This window comes from Mytilus edulis, chromosome 1 (genome assembly GCF_963676685.1).
Source record: "Mytilus edulis chromosome 1, xbMytEdul2.2, whole genome shotgun sequence".
In the NCBI taxonomy this organism is placed as follows: domain Eukaryota; kingdom Metazoa; phylum Mollusca; class Bivalvia; order Mytilida; family Mytilidae; genus Mytilus; species Mytilus edulis.
The window spans coordinates 43341122-43355212 of record NC_092344.1 but is presented as its reverse complement, the minus strand read 5'-3'; the positions used below and the strand labels follow the sequence as shown (position 1 = coordinate 43355212).

The 14091-nt window shown below is 31.3% G+C and overlaps 1 protein-coding gene across 1 annotated transcript; it reads left to right on the top strand.

Moving 5' to 3' along the window:
• Nucleotides 1-1455: 1455 nt before the first annotated feature.
• On the top strand, nt 1456-13202 carry LOC139482999 (monoacylglycerol lipase ABHD6-like). Its single transcript, XM_071267032.1, has 9 exons — nt 1456-1537; nt 3581-3718; nt 4319-4478; nt 4795-4911; nt 5732-5864; nt 7082-7260; nt 7569-7623; nt 8509-8609; nt 11990-13202. The coding sequence occupies exons 2-9, from the start codon at nt 3600-3602 to the stop codon at nt 12152-12154; spliced, it is 1029 nt and encodes a 342-aa protein (XP_071123133.1). The 5' UTR covers nt 1456-1537; nt 3581-3599; the 3' UTR covers nt 12155-13202.
• Nucleotides 13203-14091: the final 889 nt, after the last annotated feature.

Below are 14091 nucleotides of genomic sequence, written 5' to 3'. Positions count from 1 at the left end.
CGCCAATAAATGAAATGAAATTGCGCCACATTTACCTGTTAATATTTTTTACTTATATCATACATTTAATTAACCTTTCCACTTAAGATTTAACTTAACACTCATCAAATTAAAGAAAATTCATCAAAAAATAAGTTGTTTAGGTATAGAATATTTTTTCACGAGACAAGATGTCTGATATACCATTCAAGAAAAAAGAGGAAAACCGGTCATCAATGTTGAAGAACACGAATTCCGTCAGGCATTTGTACAGAAAATTGGAGTAATATTTTAAGGTGGAGATGTACAGTTAAGTCATGTTGTGCTAGGTTATTCACAGATGAATCATGTACAATTATTTTGAATGGAGAATTAGATCATATTCATGAAACAAATGTCTAGAAATAGAACTGCCCGCAAAAGAAAAGCAACCGATATGTTGGCAGAGCGACCTTCAAAAATAATAAATTCAGAGCTCTTCAAAATTGAAGAAGAAAATTTAGAAAAGAAAGATTTAAAACAAGTGCGTCAGTCAATGTATATAGACATGTAGAGAGAAGAAAACTGCATCCGACTCAACCTAAAAATCAAGCAGAATTTTACAGAATATTGGATGATATTGGTGTTGTTAGTTACAAACAAAGATGATGACTTTTTAAAATTTCTGTGTACCATATCAGAAGAATTTTAAGTCAATCATTTAGTTGTTATATATATTGGCGCAATTAGATGATTATTTTATTGGCGCAAATGATACCTATAGTTTTGAAAATTAGGTGGCGCAAAAGAAGTATTGGCGCAATTAAGTTGTGGCGCAAATGAGTTACTTTTTGGCGCAAAAAGATATCGCCCGACTTTTCATGGAAATCATACTCAGTTCAAAGCATGGCCTCAGCTAAAAAGAAATTGTCATCATGGTATGATGGTAGGCTGGACTAAAGGTATAATGGTAATCACATAATTTCTAACAGCGGTATACTACTGTTGATTTTATATATTTTCATGATACTTAAGATATTACTGATATAGTAACAAATAAGGGAATAAGATAATATAGTGAAATAAAATCGACTGTAAGTATAGGCTATTCATGATATTTGTAAATCATTTATCGTGTACTCGATGATCTTTTCGATATGGCTCGGTAGCGACGAATTTCCGAAACACGTTTTTTCATGGTTTACTCTTGTTTAAAATGGAATGTAGAATTAAATTAAGCCTATAAGTAATCAATGACTATAATATTTTTTCTGTCTATTCGAAATAACATAACAAATGTGGTGCACACTGTCAAATGACACGCTACGTGCGTTATTCAGTGTGCACCACATTGTTTACGTTATTTCGAATAGACAGAAAAAATATTACAGTCATTCCTTAAATAATTTATCGTGTACTCGATGATCTTTTCGATATGGCTCGGTGGCGACGAAATTCCGAAACCAGTTGTCCGTTTTCAGTCCTACGATTATCTTTAGAATTTTACTTCCGGTCGTTTTGTTTACAAACGAAATTTTAACTCTTCTTATTTATTTAATGTTTATAACCTGTAAGGTCTGTAAGTACAATTCTGACAAGCTTATTTGTGAAAATACACATTTGCAACTGAAAGAGAAACGTGTGTGTATACTCTGAATTGCTTTTTAAACATAAATTTCTATGGCGATGTAAATTCGCTACCTGTTGTTTTTGTCACGTCAGAAATATGTTCATGTGTACACCATATTTAAGGCATGACTGCCAACGCCTACCACGTATGCATAATCATGAATACTTACTTCCGAGTTCACAATAATTTGGTAGTTTTTTTTTTAAGTGCGACATGATTATTTAGAATTGAACAATTCTTCGTACCAATTTATAAAAAAAAAAAAAAAGTAGAAAAGAAATTATTAACTTTGTGTTGCTCCCCAACCCTGTTTTAAATTTGTTAAGTGGAATCAGGGAATTTCTATAAAAAGTCCCTTGTGGATTCCAAGAAATACCATCAAAAACAGGTTGAGCCATTGTTAAAAAAAGATTGAAAAATCCTATATATATATATATATATATATATATACATTTTTTACATGGTCAAAGCCAGGAGTCATTTATGATGGAGACAATAGTTTGTTGATGCATATTATTTTTACTGTAAACATTGTAAATTCAAAATTATTGCGTAAATGTGAAAGGTTTATATTCGCAAGAATTTAAAAGCATTTTGAAATTTTTATATACACCATGTACGCAGGATCCAGGATCAGAACCCCCTAATAAGACCCCCTTCAATCATATTTTTATTTCAAAATATTGCAAACATTTTTGTTACATGTAAATGTATATATATAGCTTCTGAAGTTCCATGTTTATCTAAATGGCATGTACAGAAGCCCTTATATTGCGAAATATAAACACATTTGTTACTCTAGCAATTTAGTACAATGTTATTCATTTTGATTTTTCCTACATTTTTATTCTAATTATTCATTTTGTTCATCATAAATCTGTTCATTATTTTTCCTTTGACCTCAGGATGAGATTTTTGGTGATTATTGTCATGTTGCTTACATGTTTAATTTCATTGTTATCGCATACCCCCCCCCCCCCCCCCCAAAAAAAAAAAAGTTATAGATTTTTTCACCTCAGGCACAATTTTTAAATTGTATATATTGTTTACCAAAAAAATATCTTTTGTTGACATGTTGTCATTATCCAATATTTGGTAGTAAGTATTATATATATACATGTAATGAAAGACATATATTGATAATTAGTCATAAATTTCAGACAAGCAGAAAGATAGTTATATATTATCATGTACATGTATAATCAATAAACTGAAACTTTTTTAAAGATTAAGTCAACCAAAAAATGGGTTTATTTATGATTTTGTTAAATACTTATGTCTGTAAATTTTAACCACTTTTGCTGGAATACGATTTTCCAATGTGCATGACGTACACGTACATGTACATTATTTCATCAGAATGTACAATGTATGCAAACTATTTTTGAAAATCCCTTCTTTATTAATAGCAATACATTTGAGATATATGAGTGATTTGTTTTAACTTTATTGTTGTGCCTTTTACTTAGTTACTACTGCCTTTGTAGTTTGTACACCATTTGGCATGAAGGACTGTATAGAAGATTTTTTTTTATAGTTCTTCAAATCGCATGAATCTGAAGAATCACATTCTGCACATGGCTAATGGATTTGCCATTTATTCTCCCAGTTTCCACAGATTAAAAATTAAACAAACAATAATAGTTATTTACTGTAAAAGTAAAAGATATTAATTGGTAGTTGCAAAATAAAATTGAGATTGGAAAAATAGAATTTTTCAAATAGAGACAAAAACCTGACCAAGAGCAGAAAACAGCAAAAGCCTCCAATGGGTCTTCAACACAGAGAGAAATACCACACCCTGAGGTGGGCTTCAGCTGGCCATCAACACAATTAAATAAAAATGTTTTAGCAAAACTGGATGACACACTTATCATATGCATGCTTATATTGGAAACTATATATGATTATATCATCCTGAACATGCATGAAATATTTGGCACTGGACGTTAAGCAACCAACAATCAATTTATATATGATTATATTTTTCAGACTGGACAGAAAACCCATAATGATGCTGCTTACAGAGTACTTATTGTATTCACTTGGTATGATGGCCACATCATTGACTGCTGCCTCACTTCTTATTTACATGAAAAGACCTGAAATGTTTGTACAGGGATATATGAAGTAGGTTTTCATTTTATTAAAAAATCACTATTAATGGTTTAAAATGCAAGATATTATATACAACTTGAAAACTCTAGGTTTATATCTGTTATTATCATTTTACTGAAAATAGACTTAAATGTTAACATCATATTTTTGAACAAACCCATTCACTTTCATTTTGGGTTTCTTACTACATGTACTATAAAAATGATAAAATATTGAATTCTTGCAGATATTTTTATTTTTATTTTCAAACTACATGCATGACATGTATTAACCATGTTAACTGTTGTCTCATACATGTACATGTACATACATGTACTATATACTCATATCCCAGTACCAAGTTATTTTCCTGAATGCCGATATAATATTTCTTGGTGAAGGTTAATAAAAGATACAAGTCTTCAAGCTTTCTTGGTCATGCAGACTTTGAACCTGTACAATGTACGTTGTAAAGAATACTTGGAACCATTGTGTTTACAGCACATTATTTAACTTTTATCTTTTACAGATTGGCAGTGTTAGTCAGTGAAATGAGATTATTTAACTTTTATCTTTTACAGATTGGCAGTGTTAGTCAGTGGAATGAGATTATTTAACTTTTATCTTTTACAGATTGGCAGTGTTAGTCAGTGGAATGAGAATTAAGAAGGTCAATATTGGAGATATGACAATAGCATATGGTGAAAGGGGAGAGAAGAAGAAAGGGCAGTCAAGCATTTTACTTCTTCATGGATTCTCAGCTGACAAATTTATGTGGTCCCCTGTTGTTGGGGTAATTTTTTTTATGTGATTGTCTAGAAATTAATGGTTGTGTTTGATATTGGGAAACACTAATTAATGGTAAAGATGTTAGCTCAAATTAATGCGATTGAAATAACAAATGCATGTTTTTATCATGTTTGTCATTACGTACCTGATACTGTTGCTTTTTTTTGCATAAGTGAAAACATTCAGATAATCTCTTAATATACGATTCTTGCAAATAGTCTTGTATTGCAATTAAGACATCAGACATTGCTGACACCATTAGAAAGGGAAAAATTATTCTTTTGAAATTAACTGAAAATCTACAGTACATATATTTGCAGAAGTTACCAAATGATTTACATGTAGTAGCTATGGATCTACCTGGACATGGGGATAGTGATATACCTCCTGATGAAGAAGATCTCTCATTTTATTCACAGATAAAAAGAATAAAACAGGTATATGTCAAAGGTTTAGGAAATTATTGAGAAAAAAGCTTTTATATTGGTGAAATACTTTTTAATGTTTTATTGAATGTTGTCTCCTGAACATATACATCCAAGTTGTTTCTAGTATTTTCCAAGATAAAGGAATGTATACCATAATTGATCACATGATGGTTACTATAACAACAGGATTTTTTTGAGGCAATATTTAAAAAAATGATTCTGTAAACTTTGGGTTTCCTATGCAAACTATACAAAAGTGAAATAGAAAGAAGAAGATGTGGAATGATTGCTCATGAGACATTTCCGACCAGAGACCAAATGAAGTAGAAGTTAACATACTTTATTTAGGCCATCATACTCAATAAAATACATGTATATTGTGTGGAATGTAACAAATGTATGTCATGTACAAAGAAATTCCTGTGATTATTATTGATGATTTATATTTGAGTTGAATCTATAACCTTGTTTTAAGAAAACAAATTGATTTAAAAAATAACTTTGCTCATAACCAATCAGCTAAAGGATTAAGTGCAAAAGATATCAATGTATTGTAACTGCTGTTAAGAACCACATTAACAAACAACTACCACTGAAAATCAGGTTCCTGACTTATGACAGGTGCAATCAAATGCATAAATCTGAGTCAGCAGTTTATAATTAGTTTTTGTGTATACTATTTTTATATAACAAGCAATATATATGTGTTTGCATTTATCAACAAAATCTTATTTCCATGTACAAATACACTACTTTTTGAAATACTGTATTGTTAGTTTAAATATGAATAATTATAGTAGTATTTTCAAACCAACTGTCTTTATAATAGTTTGTAGTTGCCATTGGTCTTGACAGTGATCCAATCCATATAGTTGGACTGTCCATGGGTGGTGCATTAGCTGGTGTATTTTCTGCAGAGTATCCTGATATGGTAGACAGAGTAACTATGATGTGTCCTGCAAGTAAGTTATAACATACTACTCAGGGATACAATATATCAGTGATTTTTTAAAGGGGTAGGAATTCCATTAAATGGATTAAATACCACAGATTCAAGCTACTATAAAAAAGTTGACAATTTTATGCTAAAAATCAAATTATATACTGTAAACCAACTTATTTTCGCGGATACTTTATTTCGCGTTTAGCCCTTTCAAGTTCAATTCACGACAATTTAATTTCGCAATTCTCTATTAAGTTGATGTACCTAAATGAAGAAAGATCCAAGTTATACATATTCGTGAAGATTTAACTTCACGTTATTTTTCTACTTGAAAAAGTCACAAAAATAAATAGCTAATGAAAATTAGTTTGTTTACAGTAATTTTTTGGGTGATCAAAGAGGGGGAGGTGGGGTTATCCTCTCTGGGATATGTAAACTGACTTCTACATATATATATATATATATATATATATATATATATATATATATATATATATATATAAGTGTCTAAGAATGTAACTTTAACACACTAATGAGTGTTATAAAATTAGTTGTTATATTTTATATATTATTCACGCAATATTTCGCTAAACAAATTAGCTTCATCGGGCGTGTGCATCTATCTAGGTGAAATCGGATGCATGACAAAAAAATATCTTTGTAGCTTGAGCTACACAAAGTTCGTGTAAAAGTTTAACATATTGATTGATGGTCTATTTTGTCGTTTATTGTACATAACAATTTTTAAATCTTAACAAATAGTTGTTTTAGTTAAATAGAATGAAATTCATGATTTAGTCCTTTGGTTTTGGGTAGAACTATTTTTCATCCCTCTCATTAAGTCCATCAGGTATACTGAACCTGATGGACTTAATGAGAGGGATGAAAAAAGCTATAATTTAGTAACTGCATTAGTTTATTTACAAACTGATCCACACCTAGATAGATTGAATGTTGATTGTTGCTATTTTTAGACACTATATATATATATATATATATATATATATATATTTCCAATTTCAATAAAGATTTTTTTTATGTTTGGCATCTTATGTTAACTTTGTATGACCTGCATATAAAATTTAAATTAATTTTCATAGAGGGGGATGACGTATAAAGTTAAATTAAATTTTACTGAAAAGGAATAGGCGTTATTGTACTTACATGATTTATTTCTGTAAAGAAGGAACAATGTTTTTATGAAATTTGATAGCTGTAATTTTATATATTTGATAGTGAGGACACCCATTGAAACAGATGTAGCAGTGAAAATCCGTGAGATAGTGCAATCAATTCTTGACACAGGAAAAGATGATGCTTTACATGCTTGCCCATTGATACCTAAAACACCAGATGAAATGCAATTATTATTAGATTTTGCACAATTCCATAAACCTATATTCATGCCAAAACAGGTAAAAAGATTATCTTAATTTTATAAAAAAAAAAAAATCTATGCATAATCATAAGTATTGCAGAACAGATCAATTAAATTTTAGAAAGAAGTAGGGTTTTTTTTAGGGTTTTTTAAAGGGAAAGGAGAGGGGGGATTGCAATGCAAAATGCTAATACACTAAACAGTGATTATTTAATTAAAACAACATTACAACTGTATCTTACAGTTATTTTTGTCACCTTTTACCGATAATTTCTAATTTTAAATATATTTGTACTTAAGTAGAGAAATAAAAATATATCTTTTTTTCATATATGTGTATTGCAGATTATACAAGGAGCAGTAGATATGAGAAGACCATACAACAAATACTATTACAGATGTTAGTTTGTTAAACATGCACTTAAATTTGTATTAGTTTATTTACATTATTTAATTAGTGATGATATTGCAGAATTTGTAAAATCTATAAAAAATCTTTTTGCATTTTTACTGATTACACGAAACTCATCATGAATACCATGATAAAAATGTTTCAAGTCAGACTCTTCAGTTACACTCAATGTGGAAGATTCCATAACTATTCCATGGTGACAAAATATTTAATATTTATATTGTGAAGTGTTTTAAAAAAAATAATAGAATCTTGGTAATTTTATTCATTGATTTTATGGTCTATGGACAGTATGTCAGAAAGATGCGAAAAATAAAATGCTACGCATCTTTTTACCAATAAACCCATTTCTTAGTTTCTATCAATAGATCACACATCAATTCTGTTGCTTTTTGGGGATTTCCAAATCTTTATTCTTCGATTTTAAAGTTGGCACACAATTTAGATCTTAAAATCTTTCACCTTGGCAAGATTAGAAGATGAAAATGATAGAAAAATTCAATAAAAAAACTAACACAAAACACACACACACATATTGAATATCAGTTAAACCTATACAATAAATGGTCTCCACTCATTGTATTGTAACTTGTTAATATGCAGTAATGTTGAGTTTGGTTAAAACAAAAACTATAAATGAGAGTTTTAATAAGCACACCCTACATTGGGAGATAAATTTATGGTGTTCATGGAAATTAATATGAAATCAACTGTTGTATTTATTTTTTAAAATGAAGGAGAGGAAAAAATAAATGAAAATCATACAAGACAATTTTTCATCATATGGCTTTAGCTTTGTTTAATTGTAAAAAATTATGATACAATATTTTTTTGAAGTATAAACTTCCTTCATTTCTTTTCTTTTCATTGCAGTGTTTAAAGCATTAGCCATGTTAGAAAACAGCCAGTTATTAGAAAAGATATCTGACACCATTACAGTTCCAACACACCTTGTCTGGGGAGAAGAAGATCAGGTATGGATTCAAAATTTCAAAATAAGATGTGATTTTAAATGCATGTAAATCAGTAAATTTCCCAAGTCTTGACATTTTGTTTTGTGAATGAATTAAAAAGAGATGAAACTTACTAGATCAGACAGGCAATGCCTATTATTAGTGAGAATAATGTGACTAGATGAGTCTCATAATACATGTATAATACAAATTTGCATTCTGGTATCTGATACATATACCTGTATGAAAATTTTCCTCAAGTCGTAACAATTAATCTGGAATTTTAGTGAAATCTTCAAAAAAGGCAGTAATATTCCTGAATTTACAGTATGATGTTAAAGTATTTTTGTATTTATACAATCAGCTAGGTGCTGTGTCTAGAGTTGGCATTACTTGAATCATCATTTTTGATATTTTTTTAATAGGTCTGTTGTAGGTGACCCTTAATGGTAAATCTATAATATATTGTATGCTGTTGTATGATCATTGGAACATCTAATTTCAATATAGTTTATGTGGCTCCAACACATCACACATTCTTAATTGATTTATAACTTGTTAGAATGTGAAAGTTTTGGATTAGATCACTTAAAAGGAGTACCATTTATTGTAAATTAATGATATTATGATATACAGTTATATCAGCATTAATAAGCTCGTTTCTATGAAGATTATTTGGCCCTGTCCCCTCATTTCTATGAAGATTATTTGGCCCTGTCCCCTCATTTCTATGAAGATTATTTGGCCTTGTCCCCTCATTTCTATGAAAATTATTTGGCCCTGTCCCCTCATTTCTATGAAGATTATTTGGCCCTGTCCCCTCATTTCTATGAAGATTATTTGGCCCTGTTCCCTCATTTCTATGAAGATTATTTGGCCCTGTCCCCTCATTTCTATGAAGATTATTTGGCCTTGTCCCCTCATTTCTATGAAGATTATTTGGCCCTGTCCCCTCATTTCTATGAAAATTATTTGGCCCTGTCCCCTCATTTCTATGAAGATTATTTGGCCCTGTCCCCTCATTTCTATGAAGATTATTTGGCCCTGTCCCCTCATTTCTATGAAGATTATTTGGCCCTGTCCCCTCATTTCTATGAAGATTATTTGGCCCTGTCCCCTCATTTCTATGAAGATTATTTGGCCTTGTCCCCTCATTTCTATGAAGATTATTTGGCCCTGTCCCCTCATTTCTATGAAGATTATTTGGCCTTGTCCCCACATTTCTATGAAGATTATTTGGCCCTGTCCCCTCATTTCTATGAAAATTATTTGGCCCTGTCCCCTCATTTCTATGAAGATTATTTGGCCTTGTCCCCTCATTTCTATGAAGATTATTTGGCCCTGTCCCCTCATTTCTATGAAGATTATTTGGCCTTGTCCCCTCATTTCTATGAAGATTATTTGGCCCTGTCCCCTCATTTCTATGAAGATTATTTGGCCCTGTCCCCTCATTTCTATGAAGATTATTTGGCCTTGTCCCCTCATTTCTATGAAGATTATTTGGCCCTGTCCCCTCATTTCTATGAAGATTATTTGGCCTTGTCCCCTCATTTCTATGAAGATTATTTGGCCCTGTCCCCTCATTTCTATGAAGATTATTTGGCCTTGTCCCCTCATTTCTATGAAGATTATTTGGCCTTGTCCCTCATTTCTATGAAGATTATTTGGCCCTGTCATTTCTATGAAGATTATTTGGCCTTGTCCCCTCATTTCTATGAAGATTATTTGGCCCTGTCCCCTCATTTCTATGAAGATTATTTGGCCCTGTCCCCTCATTTCTATGAAGATTATTTGGCCCTGTCCCCTCATTTCTATGAAGATTATTTGGCCCTGTCCCCTCATTTCTATGAAGATTATTTGGCCCTGTCCCCTCATTTCTATGAAAATTATTTGGCCCTGTCCCCTCATTTCTATGAAGATTATTTGGCCCTGTCCCCTCATTTCTATGAAGATTATTTGGCCCTGTCCCCTCATTTCTATGAAGATTATTTGGCCCTGTCCCCTCATTTCTATGAAGATTATTTGGCCCTGTCCCCTCATTTCTATGAAGATTATTTGGCCCTGTCCCCTCATTTCTATGAAGATTATTTGGCCTTGTCCCCTCATTTCTATGAAGATTATTTGGCCCTGTCCCCTCATTTCTATGAAGATTATTTGGCCTTGTCCCCACATTTCTATGAAGATTATTTGGCCCTGTCCCCTCATTTCTATGAAAATTATTTGGCCCTGTCCCCTCATTTCTATGAAGATTATTTGGCCTTGTCCCCTCATTTCTATGAAGATTATTTGGCCCTGTCCCCTCATTTCTATGAAGATTATTTGGCCTTGTCCCCTCATTTCTATGAAGATTATTTGGCCCTGTCCCCTCATTTCTATGAAGATTATTTGGCCCTGTCCCCTCATTTCTATGAAGATTATTTGGCCTTGTCCCCTCATTTCTATGAAGATTATTTGGCCCTGTCCCCTCATTTCTATGAAGATTATTTGGCCTTGTCCCCTCATTTCTATGAAGATTATTTGGCCCTGTCCCCTCATTTCTATGAAGATTATTTGGCCTTGTCCCCTCATTTCTATGAAGATTATTTGGCCTTGTCCCCTCATTTCTATGAAGATTATTTGGCCCTGTCATTTCTATGAAGATTATTTGGCCTTGTCCCCTCATTTCTATGAAGATTATTTGGCCCTGTCCCCTCATTTCTATGAAGATTATTTGGCCCTGTCCCCTCATTTCTATGAAGATTATTTGGCCCTGTCCCCTCATTTCTATGAAGATTATTTGGCCCTGTCCCCTCATTTCTATGAAGATTATTTGGCCCTGTCCCCTCATTTCTATGAAGATTATTTGGCCTTGTCCCCTCATTTCTATGAAGATTATTTGGCCCTGTCCCCTCATTTCTATGAAGATTATTTGGCCCTGTCCCCTCATTTCTATGAAGATTATTTGGCCCTGTCCCCTCATTTCTATGAAGATTATTTGGCCCTGTCCCCTCATTTCTATGAAGATTATTTGGCCCTGTCCCCTCATTTCTATGAAGATTATTTGGCCCTGTCCCCTCATTTCTATGAAGATTATTTGGTCCTGTCCCCTCATTTCTATGAAGTGTCCCCTCATTTCTATGAAGATTATTTGGCCCTGTCCCCTCATTTCTATGAAGATTATTTGGCCTTGTCCCCTCATTCATGACCTGATTTTAAATATTTTGCTTAGTTCTGAGTTAATGTGTTACCATGTAGATTTCAACATGTGCTTTATACTTTTGAAATTACATACAAGCAAGACATATGTCTATGTCAACAGTTAATTTTTTTCCTGCATTATTGATATTTACCTTTAATCTTCTTTCTTCATCCAGTTCTTTCCAAATATAATGCTTATGTTTTTGTAACTTCTGTTGTTTTAGGTAATACATGTATCAGGAGCAGAGATATTAAAAGGAAAACTTCCCAATTTACAACAGGTAGACATTATACCAAGATGTGGTCATGCTATAAACCTTGACAGACCTGGTGCTAAAACTAAAAGTCTCCTGGAGTTCAGAAAGAAACAGATAACAGTCCAGTTATGATTAAGAGAAAATATTTTTTTTTATATATAAACCAATGAAAACTTTATATAACCAATTCTGTGATAGAAAAATGTTCAAAGTATTATAAATTAAGCAGGATAGGTGTTCTGGTGTTTACATTTGTTATTGTGTTCAGATAGTATTATGATAAACATATTTTCATGTTTCTGCATTCCAAAGGTTGTATAACAAGAAATGGACAAAAAAAGTCCAAATACACATGGAGGCTTCAATTATTATTAAGTCTTGAAATATGATAAAGAATCAAACTTGAAATAAGTTAAAAGTTTTTTTTCTGCTGTGAAGGATTATTGTATTTTACTGATTTAGATAAAACCATTTATTACATTGGTTGCAATGAATTACATTGATTTCCCAGTTAAATAAAAACCGATAATTTCACATGTGAAATAAACGTGGTTATTTCACTCTCTGACGTCATACAACAATAGGTGTTGTCAAGACGTCGATAACGGCGGATCAAAACAAATTGTGAATGCGTAGAAAAAAGATATAGTTCCTTACATGTTTTACATTAATTTCTTTAAAAAAAGCCGTTTGCCAATGTAATAAAAAGAATAACTAATTAAAGAATTCAAATATCGAAAAATATTCAAATCGTCACCGAACAACACTGATAATTAACTCATGCGCTATGCGCATTCGTTAATTAATGTGTTGTTCGGTCACTCGTTGAATATTTTTCTCTATTTGAATTCTTCGATTAGTTATTCTATAGACAATTTTAAAACCCAACTTAAAGTTGAAATTTTTAAATTTGATTACATTGTCAAAACCATGATATTATATCCTGAAACAATAGTTCATCTCAGCCAGGTTTGTTGTTTCAATAGGGGTCTGACTATATAGTATACACTGTAACAGGGGTTCAGTTTAAACTGTACCATGCAATAATCAAAGTATTGTTAATTTTTATCTGGACTATAAATGAACATCTGAAAACCAAGAAACCATTTTATTTAAAAAAAAAATCAAAAATATATTGTCAACAGTATAGTCAAGAGGTAATATTCAAAGGAAAAAAAAATACATGTGTCAGCAGTTTTTATTTTATGCACACACTTGTTTTCTACAGGATTTCAGTATCATTATGATCTAGTCAGTTATGAATATTTGTGTAATGTGCATACACTGAAGTTAAAGTGTATGTTTTTAGATTTCACCTGTTTTTTACAGTCCACTATGTATATGAGTATCAAAATAGAAACAATTGCAAAACATAAAGTTATTCACCACTAATTTTATAGTTTACATTTTTAATGTTTTAGTTTGTTTTTTGCTGATGTTTCATTTATATTGTCCGCCAATGCCAAAATCTATTTGTCCATTTAGATGTTTTTAAATGTACATGTTCATTAACCTAATTTGAAATTTATGTATGTTGTTTAACTTAAAATTGAGTTATGTTTCATATTATAAACTAAATGAATAATTTTTTAAGCATGCTTAACCATTTACTGGCTATATTGTTTTAAAATTGTGAAATATCAGGGGTACTCATGGGTTAATTTAAGGTGGTACCTAACACTACAGGGAGATAACTCTGTAAAATCAGCAGAACGTTTTAATGACGTTGTGTTGTTAAGGGAATATTAAGCTTCTCAATGATCAAAATAAGTGTTCGTCAAACTGCTATATAACCAGTGTATTTTTTCTGATTAAACGGTTGGTTCAAATTTTTTGAAAATTTTATAATTTTGTCAAAGCATCAAAGTAAATATTTTGTCAAAATTTGAAGAAAAATAAACGAGCCAAATTAATTTTAGTTAAGGTGTTGGGTACCACCTTAAGATTATTCTTTAGATGTTATAAATTACTTCAATTCTAACAGGAAAATATTTCGAAAACATCACCACAATACTTGTACATGTTGCAATGATAAGATATCTTAAAACAAATTAATGACATTTTGGAGT